This window comes from Myripristis murdjan, chromosome 3 (assembly GCF_902150065.1).
Source record: "Myripristis murdjan chromosome 3, fMyrMur1.1, whole genome shotgun sequence".
NCBI classification, from domain to species: Eukaryota; Metazoa; Chordata; class Actinopteri; order Holocentriformes; family Holocentridae; genus Myripristis; species Myripristis murdjan.
In genome coordinates, this window is record NC_043982.1 from 15746085 (window position 1) to 15772372 (window position 26288).

Consider the following 26288-nt stretch of genomic DNA (forward strand, 5'->3'; position numbering starts at 1 on the left):
CATACACCACTTGTTGGACGCTACTATGCAGAGTCCATTACAGTACCAAGATTTACACGTGTGATGTGGCTCCAGCGAGAATCAACCCTCTAACCCTGTCATTGACAGCGCCCTGCAGCAGCTAGTTCTCATGTTATTGTTGGTAAAGTGCATTAACTGAATTATGACACTGCACTTTAAAAAGTGACAGTAAAGAGATGTGTTGGTCCATGTATTTGTGTACACAGGGATAAGATGAAACAGCAATGATCCTGGTGAGGAGACTGTGATTTAGCAGCAGCAAATAGAGATAGGATGCAGCAAAAAACAATAAAATATAAACTAGTATATCACAAATGGAAAACTCAACCATTTCAGCTGTAGACCGTAATAAGTAGTGCATTACAACATTTCAAAGGTCTGCAAAATAATAGCAGTGAAATTTGCCTAAACAAGGACAACAAACATGTACTATATGAGAATATACCAATTAGAGTTCTCATCGGGCCTGAAAATTAAGACCCGACCCGACCCAGGCCCTACTGGGCCAGCCCGAGGCCCGACCTGACCCGACTAATTAGCCGAACTTTAGGCCCGACAGCCCGATAAAGAAATCGCCAAATTCGCCATTATTTAGCAGAGCTGGTCGGCCGCAGCACCGGGGCACCATCAGTCAGCATCAGGCGGCACCATCAGTCGGCATCAGGCGGGCCGGCCGCGGCACCGGCCAGCATCAGGCAGCTCACCTGTCAGATCTGGCAGACCTGATGGGTGGGCGCGGTATGGGACGGTGCCGCGGCCGGCCCGCCTGATGCCGACTGATGGTGCCGCGGCATGTGCGGGTCAATACGGTAGCTAGTCTAGAAAACTGGCGATTTTTTTTTTTTTTTTTTTTTTTTCTCGTGCACCCCCAAGTAGATTGCGCCTTGGGCAGTTGCACTGCCCATAGCAGAAACCGTCCCTGCTGCCGAGTCTGCCAGCACAGGGAGATACTGCTGCAACTCTCTCTCACTTGTTTGCGCTGCGCTCGCACAGCTGGTTGTCTGTCTGTCACTGAAAGTTTAGCCTCCAAATCCAATCCAGTCTCTCACTCTCTCCACCAGTCACATAAAAATGAAATGTCATAATCAATAACAGAACACATAATTCTATTTTTTTATTTAAAAAAAAAAAAAAAAAAAATCCCCCACAGAACCCGAAGCCCGACCCGACCCGCCCAATTCACGTAAATTTTAGGCCCGACGGGCAGAATATGAGAACTCTAATACCAATAAAATTAACTATGTGCAGTATGTGTAGTGATAAATCAGCATTCAGTAATTTTAAATGAGAATAATGTGTGTGTGTGTGTGTGTGTGTGTGTATATATATATATATATGTTGATAGAAAGTGCAGAGAACATGCAGATTGTTATAGATATCAGAGTTATGCTGACACTACTACTTTTTTTTAACTTTATTTCTTTGAGGTAAAAGCCCTTATCTTGCAAGCACAGTTATCATGTTTTTTTATGTTGTGCCATTTTCATATATGCAAATTAAATCTTAAATGCTGCCATCTTGTTGAAATGCCAGGCTCTCTTTTTCCCTTACAAAGTTTTTGTTTTTCATAAATCTTTGATTGGGTGCCCTTTTGTCTGTACTCAGTCTGTCACCCTGTGTTCCCCCGCAGGCCGAGTATGAAGCTGGTGAAGTTTAAGAAGGGAGAGAGCGTCGGCCTCCGGCTGGCAGGAGGAAACGATGTGGGCATTTTTGTGGCAGGAGTTTTGGAGGACAGCCCTGCAGCCAAGGAGGGACTAGAGGAAGGAGACCAGATTCTCAGGGTACCCATCACTAAATGTCTTTTTCTGCTAAAGCCACTGCAGATATTTAGATTTAAGGAGACTACAGTTATCCTTTTAATTTGAACACCTTGTAATTTCAGTGCTTTGCTCTTGAATATCTGCAGTTTCTCAACCATTGCTGGGTTTAATTACGTTTATAGCTTTTGGCTTGTTTTCTGTCAAAGGTCATTCAGGTTTTCTGTTTCTTGAACTTTCTCTCCACAGCCTTATTTTTTAGAACACACGTATTAAAGTGGGAAGAACATCTGTTGTTATTGTCAAAACAGATAAGCCATAGCTCCCCACGCAAACTTGGAAATTGTATTGTGGAACTGTGTGATCCCTTAGCCATGTGTGGTCACAATAGTTTAATTGCTGTAAAGAGATCCAGGGAATAGAGTACAATGTATCTGTCAGTCTATGAGTCATTCCCGGGCTCTGCCTAGTGTCAAACCTCCTTTTGTGTCTATGTAAGACACACAATGGAGGTCATTCTTGTGTTCTAGCCTCGCACAGTTGCTTTTCTGTTTCACTGGACACTGGAGTAACATTGTTAATAGAATGATGGAAAACCTCTTGATGTCAGGCTTGGATCCATTCTGATATGTTTATATAACAACCAAGGATTACACCTGCAGCAATCAGCGCTGTACGTCGGTGTCTTCCACCAGAGCAAAAGGATCGCTTGACATTCAGTGGGTTGACAGGCTGCATAACTAACCAACAGCTAGTGTTTTCCATGTGACATTAACATTTCTTGCAACATCTTTATCCGATTAATGAAGCCTTCCACTCCCTTAATCAAGGTGCAAAGTCCAAAGTTTTGTGCTCCACTCCTCAGCCAGGGTCACAGTGTTATGTGAGGACTTCTTTGTGCCTGTGTCCTCCCCACTGTACAAACACACCTCGAGACTTCCAGGACATTGTTTTCCATCTTTAGGTTGTTTCCTGTTGGTCATGGTGTGCTAGTGGAGATAAAGACGTCAAGCCCTGTAGTTTCTGGGAAGGATAAAGGTGTCTTTCTGAGGTCCAGTGATTCCGAACATGTGTTTCTGGTTCCCCTGCTGCCTCTCAAGCAGAGTCAATAAACACTGGTTATTGTGTTTGGGACAGCAGTGGGAGAAAGGGAGGTTATGGGTTGAGGGGGTAGACTGAACTGCTCCTGTTGAGGCAGAAATGAGAGAGATTTCTCCTTGCCTCTCGTTTTTGGAGGAATCAAGTAGATGATGGCTGGTGCAATTATTAGTCTTCACCAACTCACCAAACCAGCAGTTTTACATCAAATTAGATTTCACATCACAGCTTACTTTCTGTCTAAATATTGGGAAACTTTTGATCACAGAACTATCGTAAAATTCTCTCACACCCGCTTTTCTTAAAATATTTTTAATATACCTATGTCTGTATTCCTACACAGTGTGTATGTATATATATATGTGTGTGTGTGTGTGTGTGTGTGTGTGTGTGTGTGTGTGTATATATATATATATATATGTATGTATGTATGTATATATACATATATATATATACACACACATATATATATATGTATATATATATATAAATTTCACCCAAAAGCCAAATATCCCTAACTTTTTGTGAGTAGTGTATATGTACGTGTATATATAAATACATACATATACATATATACACTCACAAAACTACTACTCACAAAAAGTTGGGGATATTTGGCTTTTGGGTGAAATTTATGGAAAATGTAAAATGTTCACGCTACAGTGATATTATATCATGAAAGTAGGGCATTTAAGTAGAAGCATACACTGGTGATTTCCTCATCTCAAACAATTTCTTGAAACAAAAGCCAACAACAGTGGTGGATATACCACAACAAAAAATGTCAGTGTCTCAATTACTTGTCATGTGCCCTTGAGCATCAATTACAGCTTGACAACGACGTCTCATGCTGTTCACAAGTCGAGTTATTGTCTGCTGAGGCATGGCATCCCACTCTTCTTGAAGGGTGGCCCTCAGGACATTGAGGTTCTGGGGTACAGAGCTCCAAGCCTCTACACAGCGACTCAGCTGATCCCATAGGTTTTCTATGGGATTCAGGTCTGAGAAAGTGCAGGCCACTCCATTTGAGGTACCTCAGTCTCCAGCAGCCGTTCCCTAGTGATACGACCTCGATGAGCTGGAGCATCAAACACCTGATGTGAATTTTGCTGTTAAACTCCTTGTTAGAGAACAGCAACTTGTGCAAAAAGTACTGAAACACTGAACAGTTGGACATGTGCATTCAAAAGTTTACAGAAGGTCACATTAAGTTCACCTGTAAAGGTTAGAATGCATTTTAGGTTCATCCTGAAATTTCACCCGAAAGCCGAATATCCCTAACTTTTTGTGAGTAGTGTGTATATATATATATATATATATATATATATATATATATATATTTCATCTGCCCATTTTTTTTATCTGCCCAAAGCTTATAGTAGTTTGTGATTTGGTGAGGTTTCCAGACTGCTGCTGCCTTCCCTGTGTCCCAGCACATCAATGCAGTGCAGCTGGGTGGTTATTCATTTGTGGAGCTCAAACAAAAGCAATGGCATGGAGACCCAGATTAGCTACAGTCCTTGGGTATGTCGAGTTGGAAACTAATTCCTGCAAAAGAATGTAAGCACACTGTACTATCTGCCACTATTTCTTACTACTTGGGCATGAAATATGATGGCAGACTGGGGACCTCATCACACTGAAACTCTTTTAATTTGGGTGAACTTTTCCTTTAACTGCCCTTTTTTGCAATTTAGTATACAACTCATGAGTTCTTCTGCTTCCTGCAGGTGAACAATGTGGACTTCGCGAACATCATTCGGGAGGAGGCTGTGCTGTTCCTGCTTGATCTGCCCAGAGGAGAGGAGGTTACCATCCTGGCGCAGAAAAAGAAGGATGGTGAGAGGCGGGCTGGAGAGCACTGCTCAACATTTGAGGCAGTGCAATTCCATCTCTATCAGAGCTGCACACACATCAAAGGACACTTTCATAGCTATGGTTTGCGGGCTTTGGTCCGGTTTGAGGATTAAGTTGCTATTTTGTTGCATTTTTCATCAGATTCAGTTAGTGTTCACACCGTCCTGTGGTAACCGAATCAAAATTTGTAAATAGCTGACATGCGGTCGAACAGGCATTTTATCTATTGGATTGAAATTTCATAAGGGAAACTTAAGTTGCTGACAACAGTATATTTCAGCAGCAGAACAATATTAGAGCAATGCAGCAACAACAATGTAAAAACACTGGCCTCGGTATTTGTTACCATATGTTTCCACAAGCAGTTGTGAAATGCTGTCAGACTGTATTTCCAGAAGAACCCTCACCTCATTACACCACTTCTGTCCCAAAAACATTTTGTGTGGATAGCAGTTACAGGTTTCAACACCCACTTTCAACCGAAAATGCACTTACTTCTGCACCGTGGTTCACTTGGAACCAGACCAGTCCTGACTTTTCAGGCAGACCACAGTTCACTTGCCTTTTTTGCTTCAGGGTCTGAAAGCATGTTGCCACCTCTCCAAACAAGCCGTACTATCAGAGTAAACACACCATTGTTTGATTTTAAAACATAGCAAACATGGTAGGTGTGAAAGCACTCAAAGTCATGACTACCAGCACATCTGCAGGTGTACTTTTTACTACTGTACTGTCATCATCCCTTCTCCATCATGTGCTCTTTCGTCTCCAGTGTACCGGAGGATAGTGGAATCAGACGTGGGCGACTCCTTCTACATTCGGACTCATTTCGAATATGAAAAAGAGTCACCGTACGGGCTGAGTTTTAACAAGGGCGAGGTCTTCCGAGTGGTAGACACACTATACAATGGCAAACTGGGCTCCTGGTTGGCAATCCGCATTGGGAAGAACCATCAGGAGGTGGAGAGGGGCATCATCCCGAACAAGAACAGGTACAGAAATGATTACTTTATTACTGTTATTCTATTTTTTTACTATTATCGCTTATTTCTTATATTTCTCCTTCCTTATGTAGACATGCCATATTGTAATTGTTATCCTCCTAAATAAAAAAAAAAGCCGCCTGAAGTTACACATGTATTACCAGTGCAGCTTGCTCTGGCACTTTGTGAATGAACAAGGGCGGAGGCGCATACTTTAAAATTCTGCGGTTGGATCACAAAGTAGTAAGGCAGGACCAGGGGACAAATAGTTTCAATTTTACTTATCGGTGTAATCTACTTTATTTAATAGAATCCATTAATAATACTGCTAAACAGTTAGGACTATTTTTCATTTCAAGAACATATATAGCTACTGGTGGTGGTTGTTATAGTAAAAATAAACACTGTAAAGAAATGATAAACTGGAAGGGTGGGAAAAGTAGGGCATGTGTAGCTCATTCCTTGTGTCAGCTACATACTGACATTAGAAGACATCGAGTCTATAAGGCTTGTGAGGACTTGGCTAAAGAAAAAATAGCCAGGCCTGTCTGTCTGAGGGTATGTATTATACATCATGATCTAGCCAGCAGCCATGTGTTATCTAGGCCTGTCTCAACAGCCTTCAGCTGCCTCTGGCAATGTTTACCGAGAGATTCCTCACCGCACGGCTGACACAAGAGACATAGACTAGCACTCACAACATACCAGCCTTCCACATGCTGCATGCGTTCTCAACACAGGTCATATTGTGAAATATGACCCATGTCAGCTCCTCTGCCAGGTTACACCTCTGGTTTTCCTGTGGTATCACTGACAAAACATTCTGTATCCCATGAATTTACAAATAGGAACCAGCAATAACATTAAACAAATAAACACATATATCAAACGAAGATTGTTTTAATGAGATAAATTTCCCCTACTACGTGGTTGCCTCTCTCACTGTTGCTGATCCCCATTAGTGTGGTTTCTCAGTGTAAAAAGTTAATTTTGCAATTGCATATGCAATTATTATAGCAAGTTAAGAATCAAACTGTTAAAAGTGCAGAAAGGGTTGGATAGCTCACTGTTTTTGCTCAGTTACCTTGTCACAGCCAGTCTGATATATGCAATATTTTTTCATGTCATAATTTTTGACACCATTTTTTGTCCTTTATTTTTTATATTTAATACAAAACTGTGTCACTGACCAGATGTGATTGTCCTCCTATCCAACTGACACTGGTTTAAAAAGAGAATCTGTGCTTTGCCTTACTAGAAAAATCAGTCTTTGTCTCCCAAAATTAGCAAAATGGCAGACCATATTTAACAAGGCTTAAACTTTAATAGATTAGAGGGAACAGGAAAATATGAGTTAACTTTTCTGCAAATTCAAGGTGTACATTACTGAAATGTCAGCAAGCATTTCAGTCTAATCTCATACAAGTGTCTGTTATTTATACCCATCCATGAATACCCAAATTAAGATACCATTATATACCAAAGGAAAGATTCATTTCTTTTTTTCTTTCCTTTTATATTGAAAATGTGAATTAGGTTGTAATAAATAGACCGCTCATAATAAGAAAAAAGGGCTATAAATAAATTAAATTATACTAGCCTCCAAGACAACATTTCAATTAGTCTAAACATAAAATGCCTTTTAAACCATGAAAAATTGCCTGGGCATCATCAGCTTCCTTTCAGTCTGTCATGGCTGCTACCCCATAATCCACTTGGCCATGCCTGACGGACGCTTGAAATGCAGCATAAAACGGTGGCCTTACAATATATTACACTGACTTTTTTTTTTTTTTTTCCAACCACATGCCTTTAATTTTTGCTGTTGTCCACACCATGGCTCTGTTACACTGAGCTGTGTCAAATTCTATCACACAACTACTTATTTGAGAAGTTGCTTGCAGTTTTTACTGGAGTCCAGACAGCTGACCTCCGTCCTGCCCTCTCTGTCCCAGAGCTGAGCAGCTGTCCAGTGTGCAGTACACCCTCCCCAAAACACCAGGGGGCGACAGGGCGGACTTCTGGAGGTTCCGCGGCTTGCGCAGCTCCAAGAGGAACTTACGGAAGAGCAGAGAGGACCTGTCGGCCCAGCCAGTCCAGACCAAGTTCCCTGCATATGAGAGGGTGGTGCTGAGGGAAGGTAGGAGCAGCTTTCAGTTACACAGCCTGGGGGTTTCCAGACTCTTCACATTCCAGACGTCCAAGTTGACTTTCATAAAGCCACAGACACACATTTGAAATTATTTTGTCCTCAGGACCCTGATATGATAAGATATTTGCTTTTCTGTTGGGTATTAAATTGCTCAAATGCCATAGTTAAACACCGGCAAATAGATTGAAAAAAAATTATATTAAAACATAATATTGAAATAATCATTCATACATTTTTTGGAATTGTAATAAATTCTTGTGAATTACATTACAGTGAAATGTAATCTCATCTTTTTTATGAGGGTTTCCAGAGGGGGCTCAGATTTCATTTTGAAAACCACTGACACAGCCAATAGAGACAGCATCCTTCCTGGTGCTTGTGGGGGGTAAAACTTGATAGAACTAGCAAGTTGTCTTACTAGTCTTTCTTTTGGCTATAAGCATAACAAACTTATGATTATGTGCATTTACAGTCCATTTACAGAAGACATGGTCATGTATAAATAGACATCGCCAACATCTGGACAAAATACTAAATAAATGTTCAGAATTTATATACCAGTGATCTCTGAGAGTTCATGTTTTGGGTAGAAGTGTGTCTTCCTCTGGTGAGTGCCCTGCCTCTGTCAGTCTGTCTGTGCTATGTGCCGTGCCTGCTGTTTAATAAAACCATGTTGATCTTATGCAATTATAGTTGCTGCTACAATAATTTATTCTAATTTGCAGTATGATATGTTTTTACATAGCCAAACTTAGTTTTCATGTCTAAAATGTTTGTCGTCTGCTAACCTCCATAACTTGGTCCTGTTCTTGCACAGCTGGGTTCCTGAGGCCTGTGGTCATCTTCGGGCCAATAGCAGACGTGGCAAGAGAGAAACTGGCCAGGGAGGAGCCTGACATTTTTGAACTAGCAAGTAAGTGGTAAATACCAGTCTCCCTCTGTCCCTGTGTGTTTATTTCATAGACCAAAGATGAGCGAGTAACATGTCTACTTCTTGTTCCTTTGTCACTTTCTCTTCTCATTTACGAACACAGTTGCAGCAATGATCAGAGTTGCGGTAGTGGTCATGTAAAAATATACACTGTATATATGATTTAAACAGAAACATGGTTTCTTTGCCAGTGTCTAAATTTGAGGGTTCCATCAGGGTTCTCTCTCTGCAAGTATATGCAAAACCAAATAACGTCAGAATTGCACTTTTCATCTACTTGTAGCTCTACAGATCATTGACTGAATAGCAGCGCTGTAACATTCACTGATTAAGACCTGCAAGGGAAGGGGGGAGGAGAGGGAGTCCCCAGATATGATAATGATATTATTAGCTTAACTACTAATTTGACACAGAGTCTGTTTTTATACTAGGGCTTACCATCCAACTTATTATATTCTTACATAACCTCTATATTATTATCTAACATATTTAGTTCCTACATCATGAGAATGCAACATATTGATGTTGATGAGTTTTTCTTGTGACTTGTATGCACTGAAAGCACACATTCACTAGTTCTGCTGCCTGTGTGACTCTCTTTCCTTCCTTTCTAACAGCGAGCTCTGGGAATCAGCTCAAAAAAATGTGCATAATTAGACAGACAAATAAACAAGCAACTTTATAAGGCTGCAGCCATTATAGAGATAGAGAAGAGAGAAGTTCTCTGCTCTGCTATTTTTTTGTTTTGTTTTTTTGTTTTTGGGATGAACCATCAGATGTGACTAACTAAGAATCCGTTTTAAATGGTTTAGTTAAGAGTGAGTTACAGCACAAATAATTGCAAGATTCCAAGGGTTATGGAAAAGACATGAGATCACACTAGTGTGATTCAGCGCGGGGGCAAGATGGGAGGATAGCACAGTGAATTATAAACAGAGATTATAGTAGCACAGTATAAGCACTGAGTAAATCTGTGAAATATTTCATTCATGAACGATAGGAATGTTAACTGGAGGACAAATTAAGTTACGTCAGTGAAATAGACCTGATCTTTATGTGATTTGTTAAATGCGGGATTGTGCAGGAGGAACAGGCTTGAAGGATGTTCCTTCAGTTTAGGAAAAATAAGTAATCTGTAGTGTCTGTGCTATAGTGTACACAGCGAGAAGGTTAAATCATTTGTTTCATGTCCTGTCTAGTTTAATTTAGTGTCCTGTCCTCCTACGTAGAATGTCATATTCCATTAGATGGTTATGGTCTTTGTGTGTTCTCCTCTTCATGTCTGTCCTGTCCTGTGCAACTAAGTCACTGTTGTCTTGATCTGTCATATATTTACATGCATTTGGGGATGCATTGGCATCATTATTCACGTATTTTGAAAAGCATGCAGGTTTGTGACATTTTTTCAGAGGTTGTAAAAATAGGCCAGCCTGAACTGCACAAGACGCTCCAATGCACAGGACAAGACACTGTGCAGAATGGGACACAAAATGATCTAACCCTCCTGCTGTTTCCACATTTTTACTGTAGGGTGTGTAAAGTGAGAGGCGTTGGATGTTGGCAGTTTCAGTACTCTTTCCCTTCCTCTGGAAATAGACAAACAACTCTAATTGCATGGTACTTTTTAGCTGAAAGCCCAACAAATACCAGTTTTCCCCCGGATGCTGAACAATCCCGCTACTCTCATTGAAAAAATATCCTCCCAAAAATACTGTCTACACATTACACGTTTTCCTTAATCAATTGCACCATCTTTTTCCTCTGTTTTCTGATACTTATCTCTCTCTCTCTCCCTCTCCCTCTCTCTCTCTCTCAATCTCTGTCTCTCGCTCTCTCTCTCTCTCGTTCTTACCCCCCCAAACTACAAGCCAAGCTACACAATACTTTTGATTTCATCCTGAGCATTTTAATGTCCTTCCTTCTTCAGTGAATTGCTTCTTTGATATGTAGTGATCATATTGACACCCAGTACTGAAATTCGGTTATCTAAAGTATGCACACACACACATGCACCCACACGCTCAAATTTAAAGTGATTTCATTCCTTGATGTATATTTTGTAACTCCAGTGATGTTTGTGTAACTGTATTTTCTTTTCAGAAACACAGCAGCAACAAGGAGGGGAAAGTATGTCACTTAGTGCATATATTTTTCAGTACTTATTTATTTATTTTTTTGTTTCAATTCAGTCAGTGACTGATATTAAGCTCATGGTTATTGGTTAGATGGCCTATTCATAGATGTTTTTAAACAGCATCAGTTGCCTGGTTACAGCTTAAAGGGGAATAGCACTCAATTTAAGAATTCCCATTTATTATAATGGCAAATAACAGTCCTGTCAGTATATTTAAACATGACCACAGCTATTATAAAACTAGACACTGGGGACTTTACTCTGGGATGTCATTCTGATGCACTGCTGGTTTTTCATTGAAAGTTAATTGGCTGATATTTAAGCAGTATTTAAGCATCCAAGAAAGCTTTATTATGGACCATTTCACAAAATTCTAAATTTGATCATAGTATTACTTTTTTGATAAAAAAAAAAAAATATATCCTTAAAATCATTTCAGCATTTGATTGTTTGATTTGGTAATCACTGACCAACATGGCAAATATGGTATACAAAAACAACATTATTAGCACTGGTGTAGATTACATTTTCAACATTCAGAGCTGAGATATGTTTGCAAACATCTTGACAAGGAGGACAAACAGTTCTTAGAGATAATTCATTCATGTGATTTAATATCAAACAGTGTTTCCAGTGATAAGCATGCATTTTCATTTGCTAATCTTCATGGGTAAATGTTTATCTGTGATTGAATTGGAGACACTTTTTTTTCAAGAATAGTTATGAAAATCATCTCCCACACCAGTTTTACCCTACAGTTCACTCTGTAAGTATCAGTATGATGTCATGATGACATTAGGGGGCAGTACAAACTTATCTTGCTCTTAGCTGTGGAAGAGTCTAAATACTAATGATCGACATTGACCAACCATTCCTTGGTACAGGAATAATTTGATGAATTTGATGATGTTGAATTCAGTGGTATTCCCCTCTGAAGGTTGCATCATGTAGAACGACAGTCAGGCAGCATGTGCACCTGCGCAGTAACTACGCTGGTAAAACTGAGTTGCGTGAAGTTTTAAGATCGTTTCCCAAACCCCTTGTCCATTCACTCTGGTAAACCATCAGGAAGTCGTCACATACCTCTTATTTATAGAGGAAGCAAGCAATAAGAATATATTGACTGAGATTGCTGACATTATTTGGGGTTCAGTAGGTCCAAATCCATTTTTTAATTCGTCTTTCCACCCAATTTGTTTTTCCAATTGCCCATGAAATTCCACATTGTAACAGCCTACAGAGAAGGTGGCAGCGCAGTGATACCATGTTAACTGGCCAGCTGGAGGGTCTATTGAGAATTTAACTTTTTATAAGGCTGTAACTTGCACAAAATGCCATATAATCCTGATGCCTGGTGCGCCTGTCCACTTATTACTAAATTTCTCTCTTCAACTGTAGAAGTTGGACCTTCTACAACACTGATGTATTTTTTTTTTATAATGTTAACATACCAGACTTCACATAGAGCATTGATGAGCTGAGAATTAGTCAACCATATGTCAACCCAGTCACATGAAAAATGGGGCCTCTGTTAATTGAATTTTTGGAGTACTCATGCCCTGTTACAAAATTGACTGCACTGTGTGTATTATGACTTTGGCCATGATTAGTCTGCCCCGTCACGTAAGGGCCTATAATTCAGAGTGGGCTGATTATATACATGTTTCTCCTTGGGTACAAAACCATCAAGGGTGTGTGTGTGATCGTGGGGGTGAATGATGGCACTTTGTGTTCAGCCAGTCTCGATAATGTTAATGCAGAGATGGAAATTAAAAGGTCATAAGTGTCACAGTCTTCTGGATGGATGTCCCTATCACTATCACACTTGGTTTGAAGTTCCATAGTGACAGGGACAGTATTGGATGACAGCGTTGAATCCTCAGCACTGCTGCATACGCTTGAACCCCTGAACTGTTGCATGGCTACAGTATATTCATGTGCTGTTTTTAAAAATGCTAATTCCCGAATGTTCTGAGTAGCTATGAGTAGTGTTTTCAGTAGATCCTACTAGCACGCTCTAAATGAAAATCTTAAAAGCCTGACCCAATGGTGTGTTTAAGGCATTACTATATATAATACCCTGGCGAGATGGCTGCCCTCCCTTGTTCCTTGTGTTTGAGGCAGAGAAACACTGCCTTATCTTTGTGTGAATCATAAACCCCTCTACACATCCTTGCTTAAATCCCCAAGGTTTACAGCGGCCCTGTATTCACATGAATCTCAAATGACCCCCATGCTGTACAATGTGCATAATATTTAATATCAGTTCTTCACATTTAACACATTCTACATTCAACTGCGACTGTAATGTTACTGTGTTACATGCAGCTGCGCACACACATTTGTTATTCAGTTGTATTTAATGTTGTCTAAACCTCCCCAAATAATAAATGCCTATTGTATGAATTGGCTACTTTCAATTTTGTCTGTATTATCTCCCTTTTTTGATAAATGTACACTTTTCCTCTCCTGTACATGGATTATAATCTTGTATTTAGAGCTCCATTTATGGGAGTTGACAACTGCACACTACAAGGATGTCTAAACGGGGAACAGACTGTGTGTAGTGTTGTGTTTGTCCTTTGTTGATGTGATGCAGTAACTCTTGTCTGTTGCTGTCCAATAGAGAGTGAACCCAGAGATGCAGGAACCGACCAGAAAAGCTCCGGCATCATACGCCTGCACACCATCAAACAGATCATTGACCGCGTGAGTGAAGCTTAGACATACACAGACACACACAGACTCACGTTCCCTCACCTACACACAAGACAGAGACAGAGATAAAAACATCTTTGACATATTTGTTATGGACATGAAAAGATGGCAGCAAGCCACAATAGGTTGTACAGCTCGTTGCTGCCCCCCAGTGTACAGTAGGTGCAAACCTCAGCAAGTTAGTGAAGGGCAGATGGTGCTGTCACATTTTCTACAGAAAAATGACTCAGGCCTGTTGGCATGACCGCTTGCAGGGGTTCAAGCTCTGCTGTATGGTGAAACAACATTGTTATGCATTTGGTTATGCTGCGATTTGGCTTTACACTTGACAGCCCTTGGCTTCCATGGCAACAGAAAATTAATAGGCTTAGTACAAGGGAAGTAAAATAAGCTGCAAGTATATATCCAGTTATTTTAACAACAACAACAGCAGCAATATTGGTTGTGATTACGATGATAATGATAATAACAACAATAATAATTTGTTGTTTAATATCATGTTTTTACATGTTTTTGGTAAATCTCAGACATATATTGATTGACAATGAAGGGCACATGTTGAACATTGTTGTTTGTATACTTGTATTTCCTAACATTAACAAATCTAATATATCTAGCTTTTTTTTTGTGTGGCTGAAGGACAAGCATGCAGTGCTGGACATCACCCCGAACGCAGTGGACCGTCTGAACTACGCCCAGTGGTATCCGATTGTAGTCTTCCTCAATCCGGACACCAAGCAAGGTGTCAAGAACATGAGGACCCGCCTCTGTCCCGAGTCCAGGAAGAGCGCCAGGAAGCTCTACGAACGAGCCCTCAAACTGAGGAAGAACAACCACCATCTCTTCACCAGTGAGTCCAGTGGGAGGGAGGAATAGACAGATGTGCCAGAACGAGGGGGTACATTTGGGACAGATTTCACAGGAGTCCAGAGAGAGATTTCAAACCACAGGCAGCTGACAGTTGAGCCCTGTAGTGTTGGAAACTGCAGCTGGAGAAGCCTTGTTGAGCCTGGCCCTGTTCTGTCAGGCTCCTTGCAAAAGCTTGTTCAATGCTGGCCCTCCCACAGGAGCAACCCCCACCCCACACACACACACACACACCCGCACCCATATTTAGACATTCTGAGCACACACTGTTCCAGTGAGGGGATGTGGTGTGGCATGACCCTGCTTTAAGAGCCTCTGTTAGCGATAAAGACATTAGAGAGGCCCTAGAGAGCATTCTGCTCTGCCCACAGCAACTCTTCCCTGAATACACAAACTCCTCACAAAAAACTTCACCTCTCCAAAGATGCCATTACTCAAAAAGCTGCTTCTGTAACCCCGTAGCTCTGTACCTCTGTTCCCTTGTCCTCTGCTTAGTGCTGTCCACCTAGTGTCCATTCTGCTTTTCTTTAGCCTTCTGTGTCTCCAATTTAACATCCATTGTTCTGAGGTGAACTCTCCCCTACCTCTGTATGTGTTAGATATCTGCATAGCTCTGTGCTAACCTGCCCCACAGTGGAAAAGTTTCTTAGGGGGAAAGTACTACCTGTATGTGAGGTCAGTGCAGCAGACACAGTTTTGTGTGTTACTTTTTCCTTTATTCGCAACAGACAGAAGAACAGTTTCTGTCACTTTATTTTTCAGTTAAGTGCTGTCACTGTTGTTGGTGATAGATAATACTTACCATTATCATCAATATATATCACAACTTGGGAATACTCCTTGTCTTGTTAGGTTTTTTTTTTTTTTTGATCAATGATAGTAATGGGAAGTTTTATTAGGGATATTCTTTTTTGTTAATATTTTGACAGCAAGTAGTAGTATTATTATAATGATATTTCTCAGAGCTTGTATTTCAGAGCTATTTAAAAAATAAGACAACATAATTATATGCTATCATAATTGGAAAGAGGAATAAAATAAAAATGGTACTCAGTGCTCTTCTAGTCTCAAAGGGCTGGAGGTTAATGCATTGTTTTTAGGTGCACCTTTGTAAGAGCTTGGTTATGTGTCCTCCTTTGTGTATTTGTTCATAGTAACAGTTTTTATGCCGTGCTCACAGAAATTTTGGTGTGCCAGAGAAAACAGTGTGCAGTTGCACGCCAAACAGTGTGGCAGAAGTCAAACAAGCATCAACCAACTCATCATGAACATGTGGTACATCCACATAACAGGGAGAAGCTTGGTGATTTTCTAATTGCAGTCACAAAATCAATGCATAAATTAGTTTGTTTAGTGAAGCTCTGTGCTAACTGTGCTACATCAACATTTTGGTGTTAAAGTCAGAGTAGATTGATTCAGTCTGATGCATAACACACACACCTTATTTTGAAATTTTGTTGTCATCCTGAACAATTTTTGTGGCAATATTGTATCATAAGTACTTTAGTAACTCCCATTCATAATCATGGCATTTTCTATAACTCACTGTTAGTTGAGTGATTGTTAATATTAATTTGTGTTTTTTCTGCATTGATTAGAAAGATGTTTTTTTTTTTTTTTTGCCCTGTCACTTTTCTGTGTTCAGCAACTATCAACATGAACAGCATGAACGATGGTTGGTATGGAGCGCTTAAGGAGATCATCCAGCAGCAGCAGAATCAACTGGTGTGGGTTTCAGAGGGCAAGGTAAAGCTCAAATATAAACACACACTCACACACAAAGGTTCCTTCACAGTCAGATGTGCACTGGATTGTATTATAGACTCCAGAGCAGTGCTATGTCTCTCCTTACCTCTCCCTCTCTCTCTCGCTCTCCTCATAGGCTGATGGTGCTCCTGAGGACGACTTGGACATCCATGACGACCGGCTGTCCTACCTGTCGGCGCCAGGCAGTGAGTACTCCATGTACAGCACAGATAGCCGCCACACTTCGGACTACGAGGACACAGACACAGAAGGTGGCGCTTACACGGACCAGGAGCTGGACGAGACGCTGAATGACGACGTGGGTCCGCCCTCGGAGCCTGCCATCACACGCTCATCTGAGCCTGTTCGTGAGGACCCGCCTGTCATCCAGGAGCCCCCCGGCTACGCTGGCTACCAGCACACGGTGCAGCCAGACCCCCTGAATCGCATCGACCCGGCTGGGTTCAAGGCGCCGGTGCCGCAGCAGGTAGCGTTTCTGAGAGCTGTACGTCTTCCCTGTTGTATGGAGGCCGTGGTTTGCGTTAGGAGGGTGTTCTGGAGGCGCTATTGAAGCCATGTTTGTTTTTGTTTTTGTTTTTAAACAGTGATAATTCTATCTTGCGATGTCAGTGACACCAGGGGAAAAGTGAAAACTTGTGTTGCCAAGTATTTATCAAAATATATATTATATATATAAATATATATACAAACATATCTATATTTATTATATTTATTTATTTGCCTATATATATATATTTGTTGATTGATGTTTGTGAGCGTGTGTGTTTTTTATTTTTGAGACAAACTTGATAATAAGCTTGACTGTTACTATTGTACTCCGTATTACCACAAGCTGTCTTACTGGTGTGACTGTTGCTGCTGTTCTCAGTGGGAGAAGAAACTTTAATGTTTGTCTAAGTGTCTGTAATAATACTCACCTATGTGCACTTCCTAGTTACTGTTGTTTCACCTGTGATTTGGACTGATGATGTGACACCAGAAAGTATTATGTGCATGTTGGAAAATGCCCGTGTTAATCCAGTATTCCTGTAAAATGTATTTATCGGAATTCGATTGGCCCTCGTGATATCCAAACCTAAAAGTTTGTCTTCTGATGATGTGTTACTGAACATAAAAAAGGAAAAAACAAAAAAAAAAAGGAAATCGCTGTATTGCAACCCTAGAATTAAAATCAAATCAGTATACACTAACAATGAAAACTTGTCTTGCTGCTAATTCCTAACCCTCACATGCCATTGGTTGATCCACAAGTACTGCTTAAGTTTGGAGGCGGGTGATTGGCTGTGTGGTATAACCTGTAAGCTACAAGAGAGGAGCACAACATTGCAGAGGGGCTGTGAAGGTAGTAGCACTTGTTAGTAAAGCAGCCTAGTGTGTCAGCGCGTGTTATTAAACGTTTCTGAACCACTTCACAGAAAGCAGAGGCCGCTGCCATCCCTAGCATCCCCCAGCAGCCTGAGCCCCTGGCTGAGACAGCGCCCCCTGCTGTCGACGTCACTGTAAACACTGTAGGGGGTTTGAGCCCTGAGGAGGCTCCTGCAGCTCCCCACAGCCAGCCAAGCCCCAGCCCCAGCCCTGAGGCTGGCTCACTTAGGAGGCCTACCCCTGAGCTAGCCCCTCAGAGCGTCACACCTGAACCTCTACAGTCTGGACTGCCCAGTTCAGAGCCAAAGGTATCCATCTGACCGTCACTGGACCCTCCGTGACCCGGCCCAGCTCAGTTCAGCCCGGTCTGACCTGGCTGACCTCCTGTGCTGCTGCTGCTGCCTGTCTACCTACTTGCCTACCTCCTGCTGCCACGCTTCTCTCTCTCTCTCCTTCTGCCTGCATGTCTGCTGACCACAGTGCTGCCCAGAAAAGACAGATGTGTGTGTGGATGGGTGTGTGTGTGTGGGTGTGTCGGTGCGTGCAAGTGGATGTGTGTATGCGAGTACGAGCAAACGCTGGTAAACAACAGTGGGCTTGGAGATGATGGCTGTCTTGGTATGCCTACATATAGAAGAGCAGTGGAGATCCTGAGGCTCTCTCTCACTGTTGCTTACCCTCTTTGCATGGCTGCAACATGTTTGACTCATCGTCTGTTAACCACTAGAGGTAGATCTGTTTGTGGCGTACCGGTTAATGCAGACTGAATGGAACATTTTGTTTTAAAACTCGGTTGTTACATTTTCAGCCATTTTTGTCTCTGTTCATTCCTGCATTTGAAATGTAGCCATGCAGTCAAGACAGTTAAACAGAAATGTTCCTCCATTTTGGATGGATATCTAATGGTTACTTCTCAAATATCAGGATTTTAAATATTTCCTTTTGTACAATGTGTATGTGCTTGTAAAGTTATATATTATTGCAGATATTTAAGTTGTCTTGTAATTGCACCAAGACAGTGGGAGACATTTTCTTGTAAATAAACATGCAGTGTTGCACAGATATGAATATATATGAAGTCAAAGGGAACAAAGATGACTTGCACTGTTAAAATATATTTAAATGTTTTGATACAACCTATTTATATAATTTGACACTAATGTGATTAATACAATTTTCCACACAGCATGTGTGAATTTATGCAAGAAAAATGGATCCCATTGTTTTGTTAAGTTTTATTCTTTATTTGTTATCAACTTTATTTTCTTTTTCTTTTCTTTTTTTTTTTTATTTGAGTGTTAAAGATAAAGTGGTATGCTGTGATGTGTACTAAGCTCCAATGCGTGTTTGGCTGTGCTGAGATTGCTTTTTTTTTTTTTTTTTTTTAATCAAGTATACACTCTGACCAGTAACCCCTCCCTCTCAGTTTCTCTATTTCAGGTCTTTCCCTTCTCCTTTTCCTCTTCTGCAATTAATTTCATGGACTCGTTTTAATACCCTCCTTTTGTCATCCTTTACCTGATTTTGTATGTCCAGTTTTTTATATTACATTTATTACCTGTACACTGTGTTGGTGGATCCTACATAGCTGTTAACCGTTCTCTTTGGTCTTGTTTTTTTTTATTTGATGTTATTTTTTTTGGTAGATGTTTCAGAAGGATCCCTACAGCACAGACAACGCAGGGAGAATTGGCCATGGCATGAAGCCTGTGACGTACGACCCCCAGCAGACGTACCACCCCGACCAACAGCCATACAGAGATTACGACCACCCACCCAGTCGCTACGATGTCAGCAGCAGCAGTGTCAACAGCGGAGGTGGTTACGTAGAACCAAAGTACCGCAACTACGACTCTCACCTGCCATATGAGAACAGCGTGCCTCACTACGACCAGCAGCAGTGGAACCCCTACAATCAGCCTCCACCTACTGCCGCTCCCCAGGGCTACGACCCTCGCCTGCCCTATGGAGATGTCCCCGACCGCCAGTACAGCCCTCCTCAACGCTTTGATGAACCGCCACCCCAGCCAGGTTTTGATGGACGGCCTCGCTACGGTAAACCAGCAGGTCCAGGGCCCGTTCGTTATGACGAGCCCCCTCCTCCTGGTCCGGGGTACGATCTGCGGCCACGCTACGACCAGGAGTCTCACCCGGCTGCCTACCCCACGGCCGCCCGCTCCCCGGACCCTGCGGCCCAGCGGCCCGCCTACAACCAGGCACCACCTGCGCAGCACAGAGGCTACAAACCCCAGCAGTATGACACCCCTCCTGTGAACTCTGAGCCCAGCCCCACACCCCCTCCCAAAGCTGAAGCCCCCTCACCCGCCCCCAGCGACACTCCCAAGGCTCTCCCAGCTCCGCCCAGAGAGGAGCCACCCGAGGACGACCCAGCCATGAAGCCCCAGTCGGTCCTGACGCGGGTCAAGATGTTCGAGAACAAGCGCTCTGTGTCCGTCGACCGAGCCAGAGAGGCCGGGGATGCTTCTGGGAGCAGGGTAAACTATTTGGCTGCAAGAGGAGCCTCCTCAGTTACAGCAGTTATACTTTGTTAGCCCTTACATGAGTTTGCCTGACAACTTCTTAACTATATAGAGGAAATTTGTTCTTTATAAATACACATTCACATCCATTGGGGCTTCTTCTTTCCCTTCTACAAGGTTCATTGTTTTTTGTTTTGTTTTGTTTTGTTTTTTGGTTACTGCAGGCAGCTGATTTGCCTGTGAAGCCAGGTGGAGGAATCCCCAAAGCTAACTCTCTGAGCAATTTGGACCAGGAGAAGTCTTTCAGGTAAGTCACTAGTTCTGCTGTTGTTTCTGCAGCCCTGCTGATGTCTCAGAGTACACTGCAACTGTTATGCTTGGGTTGATATCTGATGACATCAAATATTGCTATATTGGCAGTTATGTGCAATGTTTTGTACAATATTAAGCTGGACCGTAGCCAGACAAGACTCTGCAAGGCAAGTCTTTTACACGGTCAGTTAGTTTGATGGCATTATTCTGAAAGGTTTAATATTTGTACTCGTTGGTGCAAACGCTGGTTAGGGGAGAATAATATATTATTTATTATATTATTGGATGAGCCTAGCACAGTCCTATTTTGTCATATTTGTCATTACAAACTTCAGATGCATCATTTTTCTCCTCCTCTGCTCATACTACCTCTGCCTTGCATTTTTCCTTTCCTTCCTGGCCTGTCTTTGCTTCCTTTCTCTGCCTCTCTGTCCCGTCAACCCAGGGCCCCAGAGCCTCAGAAGCCTCAGTCCAAGGTAGCCGATGACATTGTGCGCGCCAACCATTACGATCCCGATGAGGATGAGGAGTACTACCGGAAACAGCTGTCTTACTTTGACAAGCTCCAGTCTGGCCCCAACAAACCACAGCCACAAGCACAGTCCAGCTACAGCTACCCAAGGTAATGCTTACACCACACACACAGGCACACACATATGTGGAGGTATTTCAGTGTCCATACTTTTTTACCCCATTATGTGTAATTACATGAAATCATTGACCTGTAAATTCTCTGTATTGTGATAAATTGCATTGTAAAATCATATTGGCTTTGAAAATTGAAAATAAATTTCAGTGGAGGTGATTTTAGCTGTAATGAATGCTAATTAGCATTCTGAATATAAATTACTATATAAATATAAATTACTTTTCTCAAAACCTCATTGTGTTTTTTTTTTTTCCCCCTGTGAACATGAATGTGTCATTTCCAAGTTTCCTTTGAAACCATTATCTTCATTTGTTATGTATTTGTACAGTTTGTGACAGTTTGTGGCTGTGGTCCTATTTCTACAGGACGGAGTCAGTGGAGAAAGTAAGTCCAGTGGAGAAGAGATATGAACCAGTTCCCCAGGTGACCCCTTCTTTCCCACCAGCTACACTGCCCAAACCCACGTCACCTGAAGGTAATTTTTTTTCATCATAAAAAAAAAAAAAAAAACACTGGTCAACATTTTGATTACATTCACCTGAAGATATTGCACATATATGTACTATTTGTACAGTCACACACATTAACTCTCAGCTGTGTACACCAACATTTATCTAAATATTTGTACATAAATAAACACACCAGCACATTAAGTTCTTAGCTTGATTCTTCTGGCTGTCCCAAAGCCAAGCCTCCAGCCCGTGAGGACACTGTCCAGACCAACTTCCTGCCTCACAAGAGTTTCCCTGAGAAGTCTCCGGTTAACGGCACCAGCGAGCAGCCTCCCAAGACAGTCAGCGGTACTGGGGCCCCGCCAGCCTCCAGCTACAACCGCTACGTCCCCAAGCCCTACACCACCTCTGCCAGGCCTTTCGAGCGCAAGTTTGACAGTCCTAAATTCAACCACAACCTGCTGCCCAATGATAAGACGGAGTTGGCGCCAAAGGTAGGTAGCTTTTTCAGCAGCCATCATTTATAGTGCAGCTGTATAAAGACACACAAATCAATAAGGGGGCGAGGACAGCGATTACTGAGAGCTAAGCACAGAGAAATTACTCTCACACTAAGCAATTTAGAGTGATTGCTAACTTCATTCTGATTGGAACAGGGCCCAAGCTCCAGCCCAGTGAAGCCCCAGATCCCCCCACAGGCCCAGAGCACAGATCCAGACAGTGGCCTGGATACTTTCACTCGCACTATGGACCACCGCTCTAAATACCAGCACAACAACATCAACGCGGTGCCCAAAGCCATCCCTGTGAGGTAACGACGCAGCGCTCACTCGCACCGCACAGATTAAATCCCAGGTCTTCTGTGGAATATGTGACTCTAAAGTTCTGTCTTCCAGTCCCAGTGCCCTGGACGATGACGACGATGACGAAGGCCACACAGTGGTGGCTACAGCACGAGGGATCTTCAACTGTAATGGTGGCGTGCTGAGCTCCATCGAGACGGGTGTCAGCATTATTATCCCACAGGGTGCCATCCCCGAGGGTGTGGAGCAGGAGATCTACTTTAAGGTCTGCCGAGACAACAGCATCCTGCCACCACTCGACAAAGAGAAAGGTAACATGGACAAATTAGCAGCTTTATTTAGTTTAGAAACCCAGATTAAAACATATTTTCTCACTGTTAATTTCATTTCGCTTTCATTTTACAATAGGCCTCAGGTTTTAATGTGCTGTTGTGTGTGAGTCGTTCTGTGAGAGTCCCTGTGGCATTTGGTGTATCCACAGTGTCTTACAGTTCCTCAAGTTTATGTATTTTTGCATGGATGTCCAGGCCTCTCGCAAATCAGAGTCTCAGCATTGATGGGTTCAGGCCATTTCAAATAGTGGTGGCAGCAATGGGTGCTTACAAAAATACATAGCAGGTGCCTGGATCACCCATCTGTCCATCACTGGCTAACTCATCCAATCAGACGAGCAAAGCTTATGTTGTAGTATGAAAACTAAACAAACAGCAGCAACTGTGATGGTGCGTGCAAGCAAGCATATCAGTCATGGCTTGTGGGTGTTTTTTTGTACATCCTTATTTGGGTGTACAGCTCTGACTCTGTCCTGTGTTTTTGTTTTCAGGAGAGACTCTGCTCAGCCCTCTGGTGATGTGTGGACCTCACGGCCTCAAGTTCCTGAAGCCTGTGGAGCTACGCTTACCTCACTGTGCGTCTATGACCCCTGATGGTTGGTCTTTTGCTCTAAAATCCTCCGACTCCTCGTCGGGTATGCTTTCCTCTCTCTGTTCTTTTGGGGTCTTTTGGGCTGGCTGTGTGACAAATTGAGGGTTTGGGTTGCTGTTGAATCATGATTTCCCCTAGTTTTGATTTTCTCCCTAACAAGTCTTAGTTAACAAAAATGAGGACTAAATTTTCTGATCAGTTTGCTCCCTGTCTGAAAACCAATCTAGGGGAAATCTGTTTATTCGTCATTATGATTTGGTATGATCCATTTTCATCATTCATCTATGCTTCCATAACTCACCAATTTACTCTCTCCTGCCACTGGCTTACTTTATGTGGTGTTCAGATCAAAGTATCTACCTCATGGCTTTTACATGCTGAAGTTGCACTACTTTTCTCTTGTTTTCATCTTTTGAGTCACATCAACACATTTTAGTGATTTCTTTTATGCATGCATGCCCCACACACTTGGCCGTACAGTTCATTCCATCAAGTAGAAATCACAGTGCATGCATCTCTGCTACAAGTCGTTTTTCTCACATAGCCACCCAAATCTTGACCTGAAGAACAGCCTAAATAGATCCCCATGACATCAGAGCACTGTCATGGTTGACACTCGCACAAACAAGAAGTAGTTGATGAAATTTAACTACGTACAGCACCTTGGAAAAATAACATCCTTATTTCTAGTTGGGTACCTACAAGGTAGGGCTGGGCGATAAATTCCACTAAATTTAGGTTTTAAATCAATGCAAAAAAAAAAAAACCCAAAAAAACAGCTGAATTGTGAAATTGAGATTTTGACTATATGTTATAATGTTATAACCGCTGCCGAGCATTCTGTCAACCAAGCCCCAATTAGTGGTAGCAAGAAAAATCTACATTAAAGCTGTAAAAAGTTAAAAAAAAAAAAAAAAAAAAAAAAATCTGGATTTTATTTTCTGGCCATATCACCCAGCCCTACTCCAAGGAGTTCGGTCTGTGTCTTTGTAGCTTGTTTACCAAAAATGAGTGTGGTTGTGAAATTGGATACCCATCTATACTCTGAAATTCAGGGAAGCAGAAGTATGCAAATGAGCTGAACCGTTTACACCTGTCATGAGCTGGAGAGGCTTGTGAGAGTGAATAAAAGGAAATCTCATTAAATTACTCTAACTGCACTGTCAGCAAATGTTCAGTTTGTTTACACACTTAATCAGTGACTCACAGTTTTTGACCTAGATTTTCTCCCCTTATATCACTGCCACAGTGCAAAACAAAAATAAATTAACTTAATTATTTTTTCTATAGCCCCAGTCTGGGGCTATAGAATGAGAGACTTAGGGAGTATACCAACAAGTTTTCAGATAGTTAGTGACCAAGTGAAAGCAATATACCTACCTACTTGCAATGGTCAGTTTATATTTAACATCTATCATAGCAATAATTCCTGTCTCTAGATATGGTTAAGAGAAAATCCTATACATAGCATCTTATTAGAAACCAAAGCTGAAAAGGTATAGCTTCTACTTACTTTTCAAACCTGAAGAAGAACAGTACATGTGTAATGTTATTGAACTGAAGGAGGAAGATCCTACGCTGATGAAGAAGTTTACATCTTCCAAAGAAATTAATAGATTGTATGTCTTTGTCAGTGCTCTCCTTCTCACTCCCCTCTCTCCTAAAACAGTGGTAATTTTGGCAGTGGTCAGGATTAGCTGTTAATTAGCCTCATTTTAAGGATGAGACTTGAAGAGCTGAATGAGAGATGGCAGCCCACTCTGTTGTCCCGCTGAATTGCGGGAGGATTATCAGGCTGCGTCGTAATCCTCTTATTGTCAAACAAGACCACTCTCCAGCCTCTTCCTGTCCCCTCTGTGGTTCTCCTCTCCCTTCACTTCCCCTACTTCTCTTTTCCCTGCCTCTACATCTCTCCTCTCATCTTAATGTCTCTCCTACATCTATTTTGAGTTAGATATGCCTGTTCTGTAGATCACAGTGTTAATAGAAGTAGACTGTCTGAATTCAGCTCCATGGGAGGATTGTCAGTTATATTTAGGTGTGAAGAACACAAATATTCAAAAATTTTGATCTGAAAATCACATAAAACAGCTGAAATGTTGGGAGTATATGATGTGCTGGGCTGGCTGTTAGCATCAGAGTTATATGTATGTTATAGCGGTGTATAGAAATGTATTTACTGCTATTTAACCATTCTTCATTCTAGCCAAGTCCACTGAGAACAGATTTTCATTTACAGTAAAGGCCAAATGGCAGAAATCATAAACGGCAAACACCAGAGCAACAGACTATCACGATTCAGTAGTTGGCAAATCTTAAGAACGATTGTATTTTTTTTTTTGTTTTTTAAGAATTCAGTCAGATCTGAGTTTGCAAATCAAAATTCTAGTCAGAGATTTGATTCAGTGCTTGCGGCCAGAGTTTTATATCCATTAAAGACACAAGTACAACGCAATGCTGTAACATCAGCCATCAGAATTACATTACATTATTTATTTAGAAAAATGACCAAAAATTTGCAGTAGACCTTATTCACAGCAGCCAATTTGACATGAAATAGCAGGTAAACACAGATGTTACCGATGACATTAATTAAGGTTGTTTTCCACTTAAGTGTACCAGAGCATTCCCAGTGAGCCAGAAGCAGCAACAGCAGCGCATTATCAGTAACACTGTTATGTCATTATTAACACCGGTTTACCCTGCTATTTTATGTCAAAACCACTGCTGTGAAAAGGGTCTATTCATAGCATTCTTAAATTAAAAAAATATTAAGTCTTTTGGGGTTTTTTAAGCCTTGGGAATGATTTGAGTTAAAGCATTTCATATTGATTCAGGCTCACATTTATTTCTTGTAGCAGACTGATGCAGTTGAATTGACAGAATGTATAATTGATGCAGTGAATGAATCATCGCGCCCCTGGTACATTATATATCAAATTACATTATGTCCCTTGATGAGATCTTACTTGTCCTAAGGGCACAGAAAGCTGTTCTTGTTCTGCATACTGAACTTTC

The 26288-nt window shown here is 41.6% G+C and overlaps 1 protein-coding gene across 8 annotated transcripts in view; it reads left to right on the forward strand.

Moving 5' to 3' along the window:
* The window catches only part of tjp1a (tight junction protein 1a), a 62937-nt gene that overhangs the window by 33856 nt on the left and 2793 nt on the right, over positions 1–26288 (forward strand). For 3 of the 8 annotated variants that reach the window (XM_030045264.1, XM_030045255.1, XM_030045272.1), the window contains 19 exons: positions 1652–1802; positions 4607–4715; positions 5506–5725; positions 7672–7856; positions 8686–8781; positions 10900–10926; positions 13560–13642; positions 14291–14501; positions 16164–16264; positions 16401–16751; positions 17701–17958; positions 19297–20145; positions 20355–20437; positions 20888–21064; positions 21457–21566; positions 21778–22037; positions 22200–22354; positions 22440–22657; positions 23170–23313. In XM_030045264.1, the coding sequence (XP_029901124.1) occupies positions 1652–1802; positions 4607–4715; positions 5506–5725; positions 7672–7856; positions 8686–8781; positions 10900–10926; positions 13560–13642; positions 14291–14501; positions 16164–16264; positions 16401–16751; positions 17701–17958; positions 19297–20145; positions 20355–20437; positions 20888–21064; positions 21457–21566; positions 21778–22037; positions 22200–22354; positions 22440–22657; positions 23170–23313 (3788 nt within the window). The remainder of the gene's footprint in view (positions 1–1651; positions 1803–4606; positions 4716–5505; positions 5726–7671; positions 7857–8685; positions 8782–10899; positions 10927–13559; positions 13643–14290; positions 14502–16163; positions 16265–16400; positions 16752–17700; positions 17959–19296; positions 20146–20354; positions 20438–20887; positions 21065–21456; positions 21567–21777; positions 22038–22199; positions 22355–22439; positions 22658–23169; positions 23314–26288) is intronic. The other 5 variants (XM_030045278.1, XM_030045287.1, XM_030045296.1 and 2 more) reach the window with 4 other exon arrangements.